Genomic DNA, 18,981 nt, shown 5'->3' on the forward strand with positions numbered 1-18,981 from the left:
AGGCTAAACCCAAATGAAGGAAAAAAAAACACTGGCAGAAAAAAGAGCACCCACCTCCATGTGTATTGGTTCAGCTCAATCAGGTTAACTCCCTATGTTTAAACTTTCTCATGCATACAAAGACCTAAGAGAGTGATCTTGTTTAAGAGCTGGGTGGCCTCAGGTCATAGCTGTCTGTGAGGTTTGAGCCCGGTAGTAAGAATTATCAGACAGAGCTGGGAAGTGAGTCAGGTAAAGCAGAAGCTACAGGAAAGGGCTGAGCTTCTGAGACAGGCATGGGATGTAGATGCGAGAGGGGTGCTTTCTAGGTCAAGTGAATAGCTTTGTTTTACTGTTACTTTGATTTTTTGTTGGATAAACAATCTGGTGAAGAAAGGGGCTTAAGAGACTCTGGGTGTGGTGTTAATCCTCTAGGAGCTGGGGAAACCAGCCAACAAGCTACAAAGGCCTTATTCAGTTATATAGGCAAAACTTGGAGTTCTGCCAAGTGTGAATTTGAGAGAGGATTTCCCCCCCCTCCCCCAACACACTTTTTCCCCATTTGGGAGCTTTAACCTTTTTATGGCTACTTCAAAAGCTGCTCTGGATTCTGTAGCTGAAATGTGGTATGTAAATCAATATTTTAAATATCAGTGACCTGGATCCCAGCACTTCTGAGCATTGCAGCTGGTATAAACCAAGAAATGGCACCAGTTAGTTCAGATTAGTTTTAAAACCAATTAGTCAAAAGAATGCAAGCCCTTTTGTGAGTGCTAAAGAACTGGGTACACTAAAAGAGCCTGCTGTCACAGCTGTGCTGGCATAGTTCCATTGGCATAGTTCTCCCCAACTGGAAAAGTATATGCCAAGCAAATTTGCCTTTGTGCCAACAAAGCTCCCCCACCTTTCCAAATAACCCAACAAAAGCACACTTCTGTCAGCATAGCTGTATCTACACCAGGAGGTTTGCTGGCACCGGGGGGTATGTGTGAGTTTTTCATGCTTCTTGGCAAAACAGCTACACCACAAAAAAGACTTTGTAGCTAGTCCTGGTCTTACAGTGCTTTAAATGCAGCTTGTATTGATTTTGAACTGATAAACGCACAATTTTATAGATGTATTTGAACTGGTGGAATTCATTATTTTGATGTAACAGTCACTTATTTAGCTTTAAACCAAACCTATTCTTAATTGGCTTAATTTTACTAAAACAACCGTGTCTTAAACCAGCATTTGATTAGCCACATTCCTTTTCACTAGTTTAACTAAATTGGGTTTAAAATTCACACCCAAGTCAAACTAGTACAATTTTGCATGTGGCCAAACTGTTAACTGTTTAAAACCAACAAAAGAAAGTTTTTGGGTTTTTTTCACATAGCATGTAATTAAAGGGTGGAACTCATTGCCACCAGATGTGGAAGCTGAGAGTTTAGCCAGATCCAAAAAAGGACTGGATTGCATTCTTGGAGGAAAGGGGGATCAAAGTGATCCTCCATTCTTGGAGGAAAGGGGGAGATATTGAGCAGGGGAGCGAGGGGCACAGCCTCTGAATCATAACTTCCTAAACCTTAAATGCTGGAGGCTGCAAATGGGAGAGGAACAGTGGGTAAAACTCTGGTTATGTCCAGTTCATGTTCCCTTTCAGCCATCATTCTCTGCCCTGTGCCACAGGAGACTAAGCAAGATGAACCTATGGTCTGACCCACTAAATGGCAATTCTTATGTTCATTGCAAGCTCGTTTGCTATAAACTAAAGTTAAACCACTGCAGCAATGTCTACGGGCAAAGGTGCTCCGTTTCAATGAAATCAACTTGAAGTTATTTTGGGAGTTCAGTCCAGATCGGGCCTCAGACTTTACAAGTTGTTGCAGTCAACACTGCCATCCTGTGGCCATTATATTTATTTACAGTTATGGCATTTAAAAAAAAATATTCCAAGCTGTCGCACACATGGCTCTTCTTACATTGTATGCATAGATTCATAGATTGTTAGGGATTGGAAGGGATCTCACAAGATCATCGGGTCCAGCGCCCCTGCATTAAGGCAGGAAAGACAACTGGGGTCAGGTGACCCCAACAAAGTGACCGTCCAGTCTCGTCTTGAAGATTTCCAGGGTGGATGATTGCACCACCTGTGGAGGAAGTTTATTCCACAGTCTGGACACTCTTAACCGTGAAGCAGCTTTTCCTAGTGTTAAGCCTGAAATGGTCTTCCAGAAGTTTGTGTCCATCACTCCTGGTTTTCCTCAAGAGTGCCTTAGTGAACAGTTGTTCGCCCAACCCTTGATATATTCCCCTGATGTAAGCTGCTACCAAGTCCCCTCTCAGCCTTCTCTTTTTTCAGCTGAAGAGACCCAAGCCCCTCAGCTTTTCCCCATATGGCTTGCCTTGCAAGTCTCTGATCATATGGGTGGCTCTTCTCTGGACTCTCTCAAGCTTTTCCACATCCTTTTTTAAGTGTGATGCCTAGAACTGGATGCAGTACTCTGGCTATGGCCTCACCAATGCTGAGTCAAGCAGAAGAATCACTTCCTTGGTTTTTCTTGATGCTAGCAATGGAACAGTATTGTGACTGTTTCCTACCCTTGTTAAAATCTCTTGAAATTTAGCCACATTGTATGCTTCTGGGGAAAAAATTAATCATGGGACACACTTAATAGAAACTTTACCAGAAACTAATTCAGAGAAATTATTAAAGCAGCGATTCTCAACTGGGTGACTGAAGGTCCTGTTAAGGGTGATGCACCACATGGCTCCTGTGAGAGGAGGTAAAAGCTCTTCTCCTTTAGTCTGGTGCCCTGCGCCTGCCCCAGCTACTCAGCAGTGCCTGGGGCTACTCCTTTGAGGACTGTGGCAAACACTGGACACGCCCCCCCACCCTGCATTCATGCCAGTTGCCACCACAGTCCCAGCAGTTTGTTCTGTTGTGGGCAGATGTGGGGTCTGAGCTGCACTTTGCAGCCTGGCTGCAGTGGTGGCCTTAAGGGACCTGGGAAAGAGAGTCATTTGGGGCCCTGTAGAGGCTTAATTTTAATGTATAAGGAAATTAGACAATTTCAATTTAACTTTGCCCTATCCATGAAACTGCAATGAAAGTATCTTAATACAATACTGATAATACAAATATTCAATGTAATTAATTTTTATTTTTATAAAGTGTGGGGCCCCAGGTGGTTGCCCATTTGCCCTCCCCTAGGGCTGCTACTGCTGGCTGTTCCCTCTGTTCCTTCCATGCTCCCAGGACCAGAGAAAGGAGCTATGGGGGCAGGGGCCAGTATGTGACCCCTTGTAGGAGCAGCCTCTGTGGTGGTGACTCCAAGCATGGACTGGGGGCAGGAAAAGGGAAGATGATAGAAAATGCCCCGTGCCTTCACCTGACACCTGCTAGCTCAGTAGGTCTTAACCTTTTTAGTGTTAAGATACAGCTCCATCTCTTTTCTGAATGTAGCTTGTAACTCAGTGATTCTCAAGTGGGGTGCCATGAAATTCAAGGAAATTATGGAGGGGGCCTTGAGGCTAAAACCATTTATGAAGCACATGGAAAGACTTTACTTGGAAAATTAATAGATGGAGCATCTATACATGCATAATAAGATGAAGCAATAAACTCCATTGCATGTCACACCAGAGTTTACTGCTCCCAGGTGCCACCAGCACCTTGAGTTGGGTCAGAGCAGCCCCAGCTTGCAAGGGGCAGGGGAGGGAAGGTCAGCCTCCCAGCCCGGAGCCGTTCCACCCTGGCTCAATATGCTGTGGTGGGCCTGGCTGGGGCACATGGGTGCTCCAGCATGGGACTAGCCCAACAGGTAGTGCTCCAGCCAGCTCGGCTAGCGATTACCCGTGTGCTGCTGTTCACGAAAAATCTCTGCAACAGGATAGTACTTGTATTTACAAGTATGAACCTGCTGTAGAGTTTATTAGTTTCCTGTGGCCAAATAGGGCCACACGTATAGACACCAAGATGGGGCAGAGCTAATTAGGCAACTCGGCAGTAAACCTCCTGTGTAGACTGCCCAACAAAGTACAAGATGCAGCAATGTAAGAAACTAATGCAAACAAGGGTTCTGTACTCCCAGAGAAAAAGAAAAATGCCTGGAAATATATGACTAACTTGGGTCCCCAAGCTACTGTAACAAAGTTCTCAAACATCCCTCTAGATAGAGAAGATATCCAGTGGATATCCAGATGGGGATATAAACACAACACAAATTGAGCCTTGCAATACCTCTGTGAAGTTTTTTCATTATCCTCCCACTCTGAAGGAGCAACTGAGGCAAGTATGCAGTGACTTTCCTATGGTCACCTCCTAAATTAGGTTTCAGGGGGTGTAACCAACCCCTGGGGGGCCAAACTGCTATTTTCTATAAACAATGGCTCTAGGCACAAGGCTATTAATATCTGTTGTGTGGACAGGCAAAAGGCAGTATTCAAGCTAGAAATAACATCAGTCTGCTCTCTCAGTACCCTACTTTCTAAGTTATCCCCATCCTTTTTCCCTTCAGGACATTTCAGACAGGGCAGTGTTGCCACTGATGTGCGTGAGTTGCAAATTTAGTATGTTCTTGTTAATAGCTCAGTTGGTTAGAGACTTGTGCTTATAATACACAAGGTTGCAGGTTTGATTCCTGGGCTGGACTAGATGGGGCTTTCTTGAAGTCCCTTCCAGGTGTATTCCTCTATGGAAGTAACAGATTCAGCAAGTTAATGACCTGGATAGAGATGAGAGATTTCAGCAGCAGGACTATTTTCAGGTTGAAATAGAATAAGTAGGTTCTCACTAGGAAAAAAAAGTTACCTGAGTATGGAGTTGAGGAAGTGAGGCCTTTTCAGGTTAAGATATATTTGAAAGAGGTAATGAATCATCCTTGTTCTTCTGCATGGGGCCACTGACAGGGCGCTTTCCTGTTGAATTTCTGGAGAAGCAGTTGTACACTGATGTGTATCCTTTTCTGGTCAGGGGGCAGAACCTCTTGGTGTGAGCATTCTCCTGCGTGGCCCCGCATTGTGGGCAGATGTAGTTCTTTAGGATTGGACATGCCACCCTTCCTTCCTTGTCCTTCAAATTGTGAGAGGTGTAGATGTGTTTTGATTCCCCATTGTGCTTGCAAAAGGCACAGAGAGCGTTTCCTGTCCAGGTCCCAGAGGAAATGTCTTGTCTTCTGAACCTGGGACTCTCCATCTCATCATCAGAAGTGGCTGCCATCTGCAAGCTGTCTCCTTTGCTTTGCTGTTTATGAATCTCTTCCACCACTTCTGCCAGTCCCAAGTAATCTTTCCAGATGTTAAACTGTTCCATGTTGTATTTCCTAGGAAAACTTGCATGTGTTGGGGAGTAAAATAGCCCCATGTGATTTTGTTTTCTGAAGGGGCCATCAGTGAGACTTCAGAAGAGCCAATCACATTTTTGGAAGTCTACCTGAATCTGTCAGTCAGCTCCCTCCCCCACTCCACCTCCCTCTGCCTGGAGACAAAGAGTCTGGGTTGTCTCCCCCCCTTTTCTGTGATTTCAAAAGGGGTCTCTCAAATAAAAGTCTTCAAGTTAAATATGCTGCAATATCCTGGAGTTTAAAAGCACATTCATGCCTGTGTTTTACTACAAGCATCAGGAATTGCAACAATTTTGCAAAAATGCTGCAATCACAAGTAATATTTCAGAAGAGCTTTTTCTTTGGAATGGCAACTAAAATATGCAAGAAACATTTGTCTGTAAATGTTGCTGCCTCAGCTTCACTTCTGCTTAATTCCTTATCCATTTCTTCTTTTACTTTCATCTTGACTATTGCAGCTTTTTCTTATGCGGCTGCTGCCATTCGCAGCTCTCCAGACTCTTCAGTACTACATCCCACTGTCCAGATCCCTTCACATATGGACAAATGAATGCAGCAGAACTGTGAATAGCAGCTTTTTGTGATTCAACTTTTTTTTAAAACTAAAGTAAATATTTGGATTTTTGCCCCTTTTTTTTGGCAATGTTTGAATTCTAGGCCTAACTGGACTGGATTAAACTTGTGTCCCCTTTTACATTTTACAGATCCTAACCTTGCCATCCTTGCTGAACCAATAGGAGGGTCACTGAAGAAAAGACATGCATGATTGAGCCCATGACACCCATGACATCCATATTCCCTCCCACCTTGAAACTGCTCTCTCAGATGCCCACACCTCTAAGTACTGTCATTCATCAGCTGAAATCAACCCACTGTAAGAATGAGAAAACCTCAGCAGATTTCCTTCTCATTGGAATTGATTTTCAAGCAGCAAACAGGAAGCCAGTCAATAAAGATCACTTTTCAGGGAGCAGCTGAAAAGCTCAGAAATCTCTTTTTTCAAAATCACTAAATAACAAGCCTATGGAGTCAAACCCTGGCCACGGACAAAATCTTGGGGCCTGTACTAACCACTAAACATTCTTCGTTGCATGACACTGGGGATTCACTGTTTTGGGTTTCAAAAGTATGATCTGACCAAGGGTGAAAATGGCAATGAATTCTGCTGAGATGTTCATTTAACGTTTGAAGGATGTTATTAACTTTATAGCTAAAGCTTTCTAAAGCATCTGCCTCTGACCCCTTACCTTCAAGTCACACTAGTAAATGAGAATCTTTGTAAGACATGTGGTAGCTGTCTACAAGAATCTGATGCTTCCAGGAAGATAACAGGATTATTTAGGACAATCTAAGGCGGTGTAATACATAAATAATAAAAAGAAATGAAAGGTGAATATCTGTAAAGTCCTAATGGTAAGATCAGTGGAATAATCTCTTCAAGGCAGATAGTTGCCTATCTGTCCTTTTATTCCATGACCATCGATGTGGTTTCTGAGTGCCTATCTGAGCCTCCTAGCTCAAGGCTTTTAAAGCTAAACAAGGCACTTGTTTGTTGAGAACACACATACACTAATTGGAGTATAGACTAGCTGGGAATAAACCCCTATTAGGTCTTTTGTATTTAACTTCCATGCTGACTGAAGTGAATGGGGAGTGCAAGCATTCAGCACCTGTGAAAATCTGCCCATTAAGGTCTTAAAGAAAAGACTTCACAGCTACTCTGAAATTCTCTTGCCTTTGTCATGCATGCCTGGATGAGCTCATCTTGAAAGGTCCTAAGTGCTCAGAATGAAGGGTTGTTCCAAGGGTTTGTGAGCAAAAAATCAGGAGACCAAGTCCATCCACCAGCCTTCAAGCACCAGGGCTGGTACAGTAATGTGTCTGTTCCAATCACAGTTGCATTCATTGATCCGTGAGTTTTCCCTTCAGCATCACAACCCACCGACAGCAATGAATGTTGATTGTGACTTTTTGGGCTTCTGGGAATCTTTGCTCAAGCAGCACAGGAACAGAGCAGGGACATGGAGAATAATCAGAAATAGCAGCTCATGTTTCTACAGCAGGAGCATCTCACAGAGCATTAGAAATGTTAAAAGATTAAACCTCAGTCTTCTGGGTAGGAAGGTCAATATTATCCTTGTTGCAAGGATGAATGAAACGGAGGCACAAGGAAGGGAAAGCGATCGACCTAGGGACAGAACACTGGGAGTAAAAAGTACCCTTCTCTAATTCCAGAACCACACCTTTGCTCACAGGGAAAATATGCCTGTCTCTTCAGACAGTTCCAGTTCTAAATTGCAGAGTTGCAACAGCTTCTGAGGAATCTTATAGTACAGCTATCATGAAGCGCTGAGAGCAAGTAGTCTTGAGTTAAGCCCAAATGGAAGTAACAATTCCACTTGCTCACAGGTTAACTATCAAAAGCTTCTCTAAACTAGGTGCTATCTACAAGCAGCAAACTGGGTGCTATCTACATCGTGAAGCTGACTGGAATAGCCATAGCTGTTCCAGAATAGAGCTCCATGTGTCCTATTCCAAAATAAAAGTGACCATATTCTGTCGTGTCACTAATGTTCTCGATAAGGATGGCGTTTGAGTGATAAAATCCTAAATAATTACTCTACTTTGGAAACATGCAACCTCTTCCAAAACAAAGTAACTTTTAATCTAGAATAGCATGGCCACACAAGGAAAAATTTTGGAATAAATTACTGCAGAACAGTTTTTCTGAAAAGTTTTACTGTGTGAAGAAGTGCTAATATTGACATATATTAAATCCAGTTAGCTAAGTCAACTGAATTAGCACTTTTGAAGACAAAGCAATTGTATTTTATAATGTGCTATGTTTAAGTGAAGGCTATTTTAGGGAGACTGTTTTTAAGCCTAAATCCTTCAGTTCAGGTGTTACCAAGGTTGCAGGGTACACTCAACGGTCGATGGTTTAACCTGACTGCCAAAACTCACCGACAGCGTTGAATGTTCGCTGAAACCTTTGTATCTCTTGCTAGTTCAGGCTTCACATAGTGTTTGGTTTTGTAAGGTGCTGGGATACATCTGACTGGTTTGCACTCCTCTTAATTCTTCCCGACCCTACCTCTAGTTCACTCACTCCCAAATGCATCTTCTGAGGATATTTTCCATTCATGCTCCTCTTATCATGGTTCCTGACTTCTTAAATACACATATTTACTATTCAGTCCATCCAGGAAGAGCACACACCAACTGCAGAGGCTTCCTCAGCCTGGCAAAGGGTTTTTAAACCTGAAAGCTTGCTAAAAAAATTTTTCCCCAGCTATTTAATTTGGTCTAATAAAAGATGTCAGATTCACCCAAAGAACCTTGTCTGTCTAAATACGCATATCACTTCCTTTTTTAATTCCAAATAACATACTGGCTTCTCCTATCCCTACTCCCCAGTCTTCACCCTTCCACACCAGCTCTTTTCCTTGCCTCCTTGTCCACTTCTGTATGTAGCCCCACACATGGAGATTAGCTTCCCCATTCATGTATACCACACTCCCACTTCAGCCCTGCTGAGTCGGTAAAAAGACAATGGCCAGACATCTCTGCGTAGGTGATGTGGTGCGTTGCTCAGTTTGCTTTTGCTTGTGCTTTGAAGCCTATTCCTATAAACACAATTGCACACAAAATTTATTGCCCGGGCTTCATTGAAGTACTCCCATTGAAATCAAGGCTATTAATTGTAACAAGTCCTCCCAGGGTCAAACGCCTTTGGATCAAGGACCTGACATGCATTCACCACTGACCTTCAACACTGTAGAGGCATATGAATTGCAACACTACATACAGTACATCGTTATTACTAGTTCAATTTAGCTAATTCAGTCCAAATTCTGTGACTTCTCTCTCTGGAACGGTTCTTTCTTGTGTGATTTTTATGGTGAGGGATGCACTAGAAAAGTTTAAAATAAAGAGATTAGCTGCTAGATCACAACACAGAGAGAAATAGATGATATAAATAGATAAGATCCCAGTACAGATAAGTGCTAGCAACAGCGCTGCCACAAAAATGAATATTCTTGCTACATAGTGACATGTGCAGGAGTAGATGCTATAGCTGGACATTACAATATTAACAGTGCAGCCATTAAATACAATACGTATTGGCCTGTGGGCTCAGGACTCAAGGACTTGCATCCTGATAAAGGGCTGTGCAGATAAAGCTTGTAATTTTTCAGCAACTGTGCTGTCATACAGCTTGTATTGGCCCCCTAATGGGCCCAGTTGTGAAAGGCTGATCTGATGTGTAGATCACAGCAGGTAGAGACTACAGCAATGATTCAATGTTTTATCCCAACTAGCCTCAAACGGCTTGTCACCTCTTCCCTTGGGCTTCTACAGAAAGGATGACTGAAGTCCTTGCAGACATGGAACTCACTGCTGGCTCTCTGTGCAGCAGATCTTGGCTCTCTTCCATGGGAATTCCAGCAATGTTCGGCTTCAGACTCTCCAAGTTAGCTTCTCAGCAGATGGCATTCCAAGCTGTGCCATTCCCTGCATGCAAGAGATGGCTGATGAAAAAAGCTAATTGAAGATACAGCAGCATACCCCCTGTGAGCAAATCTTTATGCCATAAGCACATCTTTCCAGGTGACCCACATCCATTACTAGATGTTGTCTAGGAAGCCACCTTCCATATGTCAGCTCCATGCCCGAGGACAGTATACACTGGAAGTACTTATCTGGTACAGCTAAAGCAACATATAGCCAAGTTAGCCTCATGTGGACATGGCTTAACTACATTGTATACTGGTCAGAGATGAAACCTCCTCACCCCCTGACTCCTGCAAGAGTGTGAGAGCAACAGCAGAGCTAAGAAGTTTCCCAGCCATCTTAATGAGGTGTTGATGTCCAAGCATGAAGGGCAGTTTAAGAGGCCATTTAAACCTTTTAATTGTGCTGTTCACTGTTGCAGAAATACCTCTGTGAACATACACGAGGCAACTTGCTAAACTCAAATGGAAGGTGTTAAACTGTTGTTACTTAGAGCATTCAGTCAAATTAAGTAGCTCAAGTGAACTAGCTTCATTGAAAAAAAACAAAACAAAACAAAACACCTTTTTAATGGCCCAAACAAAGCTCCAAATACTAATCAAGACAAGGCTCCAGTTGCAAGGTTTTAATTAGCTGCTGAAAGCAGTGAAAAATCACACTCCCTCTCCAACACAGCTAGGCTGCTAAACTCCTGATGCGGGGGGGCTCTGACAAGTGAGTGCTTTTGTCAGCCATGCTTATGCCAGGAAAGGTAGTATCAGGCAGACAGAAAAATTGTCACCATACATTGTGTTTCTGGAGTGGGGGTGGCAGGTTGATCGGCCTTGCTCTAGCAGCAGAGACACTCATAAAGCCCTAAACCAGGTAACATGATCAAATGCCAGGTTAGCTATCTGATGTTAATTAGCAAGACAGAATCCCAGGGAAGAGAAGTCACTTTAATTTGCATTAGCAGGCTCAGGTAAACCCTATGCTGTTCCATTATCTCTTCCTTGAGCTGCCACCTCATGTCTCTGCATCTCAGCTTCCCTAGAGGTAAAGCAACTATTCTTTGCCTGCCTAGCACATGGAAGAATTGCAAAATGAGGTGACTTCAATTTGCATCTGAGGTCCTTGGATAAAAGATTTCAGACTATAGGGCTATTATCCTGATGTTCCTGCTTCACATCTTTTCAGGACCAGGAGTGTGCTAAGGGCTCAATCCTACCAGCTGCTGAGCTCACTCCGATCCCCCCAAAGTCACTGAGTTGAGGGGGTCTTTCAGTAATTATGCCATGCTAGACTCTTAAAATATTTTTTGTGCATTACTTAACTGTACCAGCAAGTGGCAGTGCAGCCCAGCCATCCTACTGCTGTGGTAGTAACAGCAGATTAGACTGAGGAGCCTCTCAAGGGAAATCTGCCTGCTTGCCCTATTTTTGTACCCATTCAGAAAATGTTCCCAATTAAGAGAGTGTAAAGAGACTGGTAGTCACTCTGTGTGTCTGGCAGGTGTGAAAAGCTGAGAGTTTGGAAAGGCAAAGTTCTTTGGGTAAATCAATTTGGAAAGTTTTTCTTCTTTAACCTGATAATATATGGATGTGGGTTTGAGGGTGTAAGAGAAACCCTCATGTGTTATACAGCTCAAAAGCTGCACCGATCTCACCTACGTGGTAGGTGAGGAGGAGTAGGAGAGTGAAGTCATCCAGACCAAAGCAATAAGAGCCTTTATAAACAGATGTGATCTATCTGTGGTTCTCTCATGTGTTCCTTTTGGTCTGCAGAAGCCTCAGATGTACCACTGACTTTGGATGCTGTGGGTTAGACCACTGGGGGCCAACCTTTCTGGCAGGTATGCCACAAATAGGCCTGCACCCTCCCAGAGTGCCACTCTGATCCCCACTCCCCTTGCCTGATCTGCTGCTCTGCTTTCAGCTTCCTCCCCTATGCTCACTCCACAATCTGCTGATCTACTTTTTGCTGCCTATCTGCCATTGTGCTGCCTGTCCTCTCCCTGATCTGCCACCTGCCACATACCTATGCCACAGGTTGGCCACCCCTGCATTAGACAGTACCACATGCTGGGCAGCAACCATGTGATATGGCATACTCCTGCAGCATAGCAGATTTCCTGGGAAAAAATACTCCAGCTGTGTGTAAACCTAGAACAATGCTGCACTGAATGTGTGGACAGGTTTGCGGGGCCCTGGTTTAGGAACGGCAGCCTTGTCATGGGGATGGGATTGTGCAGACCCTGGAAGCACTCTGTTAGCGGAGAACAGAGGCAGCCAGAATGCCTACAGGTAGGGACCTGGGGAAGCAGCCTCGACAGGAACAATGCACTTAGAAGATGCTCTCTCTGACTCAGTTGTGCAGAAGGGGGCTGGGCCATAGTTCTGCCTTTTCAGAAATCCTTCTTCCTTTGCAGTGTCTGGCAGCACTAAGGCTCCACCCAGACGTGTTCAGGGAGAACAAGTACCAGGGCTACAGCCATGGTGAGCAATCTCCCTGTACACTTTGACTCCAGGAGAAGCCAGGTGGTGTCTTTACACAGCACCTCTCCTACCACACCAGGCTTGATCCCCAGCTGGTGTGAAGCAGCATAACTGTAGAGAGGTGATCCCTCGATTCACATGACTAAAGGATCTGGCCCTATATAATCTGTATGTGTGTATTTACTTGCAAATACTTCTGTGGAGTACAAGCTGGTCAGAAATTGCCCTCAGAGCCACCTGGGTGTCTTCCCTGAAGCTGCTGGGACAAAATGGATCCTGGCCATTTTCTCTGAACCCAGCCACTCTTCCTTCTCTCTTGAATTTTGTTGCCCTCTCTGAATCCTTTTAAAATTCTAGTCCTGCTCTTTCCATTCCTCTTTGCTGGGGAGACGCCATGGTTACATGGTGTCAGAGAAAACCAGGGATTTATATTAACAATATGCAAAGATACTCAAAAAGTCTCTCTCTCTTTCTCTGTCTCTCTTCAGCACAAGCATTTCCCCCCCCCCACAACAGTGTGACAGGTTTTGCGTGCCGGTTCCATAAATTTCAATCAGATCCAGCCTCTTGCATATTTAATGCTGCTCTTGCCTGCCTCTTGCAATCTCTTTATATAAGACCCTTGGAGCATTATCCAGAGACACAGACGCAGCCCTCAGCTTCTCTCATATTAGCCAAACATGCTGTGTGTGTGCCGGGTGGGCCATCCCATCTCAGTAGGCAGGTCTACATGAGATGCTACTGCGGAGTAGTGTCTGAAAAAAAGCTGTGCGGGGATGGTACTGTGCAGTAACACTGGTTACTGTGCAGTCATTTAGTACTTGTTTATGCAAGTGCTAAATGACAGCACAGTAACAACTGCATAGTCTGCTGCTTGTGTAGACACGGCCAGCATTATGCTGGCAGTTTTCAGATCTCTTTGCAGCCTGGTTTCAGTGTGGGCTGAAAGGAGTTGGGGTCCTTGGATTAACTGTAAACTCAAGACACATAATGTCCTCTCAGAAATCTCCCACGGGTGGGAGCATTTGTAGTATTCAGGCAACGGGCTCAGTTAGGCCAAGATTTTACCCAATTTGATTAGGTTCTGTATACAACTAAAAGATCATAAGAGTCATGAATGGTAAGATATTGGGAAACAGACAGACAGACAGACACTCTCCAGTTATATGAAGCTCTGGGACATAGCTAGGAGGAAAGAGGCCAGAAAATGGGTACTCTTCCAACAGCATCATCTCCTCTCAAACCCACTAGAATTTTATAGTGTTTCCTTGCTCTTGTGAGTCTTCTGTGCAGCCATGCCTTTCCCATCACCCCTAGAAACATTTCCAGTCATAGAGAAAAGCTGTAAGGGGGAGAACAGGGACGTGGCATTAGGTGGAACAGGGACAAATCTGAGCTAACCAGAAATTGTCTGCAGCAGGCAGCACTTTGCTCTGATCAGCATCAGCTGATCCATCCAACTCACCTGCTTGTCACGTGGATGCTGCTACTATGAGCATCCATGTGGTTCTTGTAGCACTTGTATTTGCGGTTCTTGTATCTGGGGCTGAAGAGAAATGAATCCCTACTGTTATCCAATTGCCAGGCTATTTTTTGGGGGTGGGAGTGAGGGGGAGAGCAAGTGGCTTTCCAGATTCTCCTCCACTTACTGTCCTGAGATTGACTCTAAGCCTTTATTCACATCTACCCTGCCTTACAGGATAGCAGGATATAGCTGTACCTAAAACTGCTCAAAACTGCTTCAAAGTCAGTTAGAATAGTAGGAGACACTAGTCAGGATGCGATGGCAAGCCTCCCCTCACTAGAGGCTGTGTGTGCTTTCTTTATAGGGATCCTGGCACCTGACAGGACAGAATCTGAGCTGCCTGGATTTCCAACTTAGTAGGATAGGCAGCTGGAGTAACCATCTTACCTTCCCTGGGGTTGGAAGCGATGAGATGGGGTGGACTCAGAAGGACACAACACCAAAGGCACTCACATCATGTTCCTTCTACAAGGCAAAGAAAAACTTAATACTGTGCACAGCAGAGAAGCAATAATGTCTGTGTAATGACCATTCCAGTATCTGTCTGTCTATCACATTGCCCTAACAAGTTCTCTCAACTTTCCAAGAATGCTGGTTTAGGAAGGGAACATGGTACAGTGATTAGAGCTGTTCCTCCAGTTGCGTGCCAGCATGCCTGACATGGCAGACACTCCAGCTTCATCCTTAACACATTTTCCAGTTATTTCTACATGAGACATGATAAGAATGAAGTGTCAGTGTCTGCCTTGGCTTGTGAGCCATTGGGCAGCTGAAGCCTGGAAGAATCCCTCCATGAAGCAGTGCTTGGAGAGCCATACTTCTGGCATTGACTGCACAGAGGATATACAGCCAAGGATAAATTGTGAGGTCAGAGCCTTATTCATGCCATAGGACACATCTGAGGATCTAGGAAGGGTCCAGGTTCAGACTGCTTGTCATCTCATCTCTCCAGCCAGCACAGTATGCTCCCAAGGACCCTCACCCATCAGGAGTATTTCCATGGAATGGTGCTAGCAATACTATTATTAATGAGTGATCATTCATTTAGGTCTGACAAGGGCTGAGATCCTCAGATAGTGTGGGAAAAGCACAAAGTAGCTATCATGCTACTTTTGGAGGGCAATGCCCTCCATGACCCTTGTCAGTGGAAAGAACGGCTTCTGTCCTCTGCAAGGCTTTCATCTAAAGCAGCACCCCAGGAGAAGCTGCGAGGTCGCTCTGAACCACAGCACCTTTTCCTGCAGAGATTCCTAGCTATGGTCTGGCCGGCTGTGGGCACCTTCCAGGGCCAGCACTGCAGCCCCATTCCCCGAGGTGCCTCTTACTCTGAGAAGCTCCCCATGCCGCTGCTGTTCTTTGCTAGGCATGCAATAGCTGTGAGGTTTTATTCAGTTTCTTATAGCTGGGTCCATCACTGTAGCATCCAAACCCACAAACTCCTCACAGCCAGCACTCTATCCATGCTGTTGAGGGAAATTACTATTGCAGTAGCTGTGACCACCCCAACAGCCACCGTTCAAATACCACCTTCTGCTGGGAGAGGTTGGGATCACTCTCGAAGTCAGCACCCTTGCTCACTCCGAGTTTTGAGTTTTTCACTAGGTGTTAGAAAGGTGGAGTCTCTTTTGTTTCAGAGTTTTGGCAACAAGAGGGGCTTAGCTGTTTATCTGGTATGTATCCAAGTCCTGCCACTCTGGTTAGGGTTATAGGTACCTGTATATCACAGAGTCACAGAATTATAGGAAGTTAGAGTTGGAAGGGACCTTAGGAGATCATCTAGTCCAACTTCCTGCTCAAAGCAGGACCATCCCCAACTATATCATCCTAGCCAAGGCTTTGTCTAGTCGGGTCCTAAAAACTTCCAAGGATGGAGATTCCATAACCTCTCTGGGTAACCCATTCCAGTGCTTTACTACCCTCCTAGTGAGAAAGTTTTTCCTAATATCTAACCTAAACTTCCCTTGCTGCAACTTAAGACCATTGTTCCTCAATCTGTCATCTGCCACCCCTGAGAACAGTCTCGCTCCATCCTCTTTGGAACCACCCATAAGGTAGTTGAAGGCTACTATTAAATCCCCCCTCAGTCTTCCCTTCTCCAGAATAAATAAGCCCAGTTCCCTCAGCCAGTTCTCATAAGTCATGTTCCCTAGCCCCCTAACCATTTTCACTGCTCTCCACTGGACTCTTTCCAATTTGTCCACATCCTTTCTGTAGTGGGGAGCCCCAAACTGGACACAGTACTGCAGATGTATGTCTGCCTGTAAAGAAGATTATGGAGATGGAAGGCAGCAGAGGTCTGGAAGGAAAACAAAGGAATGTCAAAGGAAAATCAAAAGGAAGATGAAAAGGATGCCTGTGGCCTTTCATGCCAGGGCTCCATTCCCCAGTAGACAGCTGTGTTCACTTCACACTAGACAGTCCATCAGAAATGAATGAGAAGGGATAAGTGCCTGGGAGATTTGCAGGGGTTTGTCTAGACACAGCCTGCCTGCTGCAGCGAGACACTGCATTTAAACACACAGGAACATTTTCATCTTGCTTGTTTTTATTGCTTTGCTATAGGATTTCCCTCCCTGTCCTTACCCTACCATGCATATGCCCCCCACCCCCAACACACCTTAGCATCTCCAAAGCCAAGGGTGTGACATCTGACTAGATCCAATAACCTTGGGAGATGCCCTCACAGAAGAGGGATTAGACAGTGACACCCACATTTCCTCCCCATGGCAGATTTTATCATTAGGTTCTTCCCAGGCGTTTTGTGAGACAAGATGGGGGTGCCAATTCAAGCATCAAATTTAATTCACCAGGGGCTTAGGGACTTAAGGGCATACATCCTCCCTGATCCAGTCTCCCTTAGCTGACAAAAGCAAGAAAAAGTAACCCTGGGGAGGCCAGAAATAATTCAACCCCTGGGCAGAAGAGGGGTGAAAAAAGGATAGCATTGAGGTGAATCTGCGTTCAATTTCAAGCCTTTTGAGTTTCTCTGAATAAGTACTGGTGTAATGAAGAGCTCTGTTTTTTGCAGCTACCTAGCATTACTGAAAGGAGAGTTTTCTAAATTAAGTTTCTTTTTCTCTTTTTTGCACCTTGGCTGCATCTACATGAGGCGCTGACTGTGCAGTAGTGTCATGTGGCATGAAGCGGGATGTGACACTACTGCACAGTAGTAATGAGCTACTACGCAGTCAGTGTCACTTAAAAGCCATTCGGCGACCCTACTGCGCAGTAACTCCAGTTACTGTGCAGTCATTTAGTACTTGTGTATACTAAATGTATACAGTAGACCCCCGATTTACGTGATTCCAATTTACGCACATCTCGCGTTTATGCGATTTTTTTATTAGGGTCCGGACTGGAAAATGCTTCTCAAGATGTGCGTCATTCGCATATATACACGAACGCTCGCAAAATTTGTGTACATACACAGACACCTCACAAGATTTGCAGGCGGAATCAAGCAAGCTGTGCCGCCATTGTGGTATCGGCATCTCAAGTTACATAGGTGAGATGCTAGACGCACCTCCCAAAGGCAATTCTGCTGAGAAAAGGGGGGGAAAAAAAGCTATGACTAAGGTATGTCTGGGGTACGCAACCCCTCACTAGTCTATTATATCCTATGGGGAAAGTTGTCCCAACTTACGTGAATTTGACTTACATGAAATTCCCTCAGAATGCAATACTCACGTAAATCAGGGGTCTATTGTACAAGTACTAATGACCGCGCAGTAACAACTGTTCAGTCAGCATCTCACATAGACACGGTCCTTGTTCAGCTTGGGCTGGTACTACTAGGCCTGCTGGTTTCACTTACTTGACAGCTTCAGACTAGAGCACGACACGGAGCTCTAGCCCGTTGGGCTTCAGATCACTGCACCTCAGGGAAAATTCACACAGATCATATTCACCATTTTCAATCCTTTTTTAAAATTGCCATAAAGCTTGTAAGGCAGTAGGCCAGCTTTGCTTCTAAGATCAGCCTGGTTCTGTGGGAGCACGGCAGGTCATTCAGCTTGTAGCTGATAAAAGAGTTTAGCTCTGTAACCAACAAGAAGTTATAATCAGTCTCTCATAGCTCTTTCTATGTTGCTAACTGATGAGGCAGTGGGATCAGGTGGATGATAGGAATCCAGGAGAGGAACCTACGTCTTCTTTTGAAAAAGAATGTGGTCAGGTGGACTGTGTATGGACTGGGGAGTCTGGACAGCTGGAATTTAAAGCCAGGGCAATTCAAATTAGAAACATGATGGTGCCCATATGTAGCAGGGAGGGGAATTAGCCACTGAGTATGTGCTGGATTTTTCCACCTCTTGCATCTTCAGTTCAAGACTGGCTGCCCTTCCAGAAGAGATGCTTCAGTCAAACAGAAGTTGCTGGGCTTACGTCAGGAGTGACTGGATGAAATTCTCTGGCCTATGTTAAACAGGATGTGTGCCTGAATGAGCCGATGACCCCTTCTGGCTTTTCAATCCACAAATCTTAAGAATGGTAACCTTGGCGTTGTGAGGGAATTGTGCTTATTGATCAAAGCAGGGAAGTGCTGGGAGTCAGGGCTCTTGAGTTCTGTTTCTCGCCCTATCACTTATTTGCTGCATGACCTTGTGGCAGTCCCCTGTTTCTATGCCTTTGTAATGAGGATGTTAATATTTTACTCGCCTATCTCATAAGGGAACTGCAAGGACTTAATTAACAAATGGTCATGACATGCTTTGAGATCCTTCAAGAAAAGACGCAGTTGAAATACAAAGCAGTGCCTAGGACCAGCAAAGGGAAATAAATAACAGGGAGGGAAAATGGCAATATCATTTTCCAGTAATTTTCTTTTTTTAGGTCCTTTGCCAGTTTGAGGATGTGTGTGAACATGATGGGCCGGGAGTAATTATCATGGTGCATAAACGATGCTTATCACCAGGCAGCAACTTTGGGGAGGAAATTCTGAGGTATTTCTCCAACCTTTGGAACCAGAAGTAGCCTCAGTCCTTTTGGTGCCAGGTAGTGTAGCCACCTTCATGGTGCAAGGCTCTGCTGAAAGGCAGTCCAAACTACCTTGGGAGTAGAGCCTTGACAACACATCTGCTTCCCAACGAAGAGGCAATGTTGCAGTGCAGTCATGCTCATGGCAGCTTCATTTTGCAGTGAGCTAATTTGCATCAGCTAATTT

The 18,981-nt window shown here is 44.7% G+C and overlaps 1 protein-coding gene and 1 non-coding gene across 5 annotated transcripts in view; one reads left to right on the forward strand and one right to left on the reverse strand.

Annotated features, from left to right (window-relative positions):
* CUNH19orf57 (chromosome unknown C19orf57 homolog) overlaps positions 1-7,238 on the forward strand; it is a 21,793-nt gene extending 14,555 nt beyond the window's left edge. Inside the window, exon 7 of the mRNA XM_014519845.2 lies at positions 6,011-7,238. Coding sequence (XP_014375331.1) covers positions 6,011-6,017 — 7 coding nt within the window. The 3' untranslated portion in view covers positions 6,018-7,238. The remainder of the gene's footprint in view (positions 1-6,010) is intronic.
* LOC102373475 overlaps positions 1-18,128 on the reverse strand; it is a 19,877-nt gene extending 1,749 nt beyond the window's left edge. Inside the window, exons 1-5 of one of the 4 annotated variants that reach the window (XR_323792.3) lie at positions 17,635-18,128; positions 15,980-16,116; positions 14,208-14,285; positions 9,706-9,821; positions 7,312-9,219 (exon numbers count right to left, since the gene is read on the reverse strand). This is a non-coding gene — a transcript (uncharacterized LOC102373475). The other 3 variants (XR_323791.3, XR_001358016.2, XR_003093985.1) reach the window with 3 other exon arrangements.
* Between the last annotated feature and the right edge of the window lie 853 nt (positions 18,129-18,981).

The sequence above is a fragment of the Alligator sinensis genome, unplaced genomic scaffold (genome assembly GCF_000455745.1).
Source record: "Alligator sinensis unplaced genomic scaffold, ASM45574v1 scaffold707_1, whole genome shotgun sequence".
In the NCBI taxonomy this organism is placed as follows: Eukaryota; Metazoa; Chordata; order Crocodylia; family Alligatoridae; genus Alligator; species Alligator sinensis.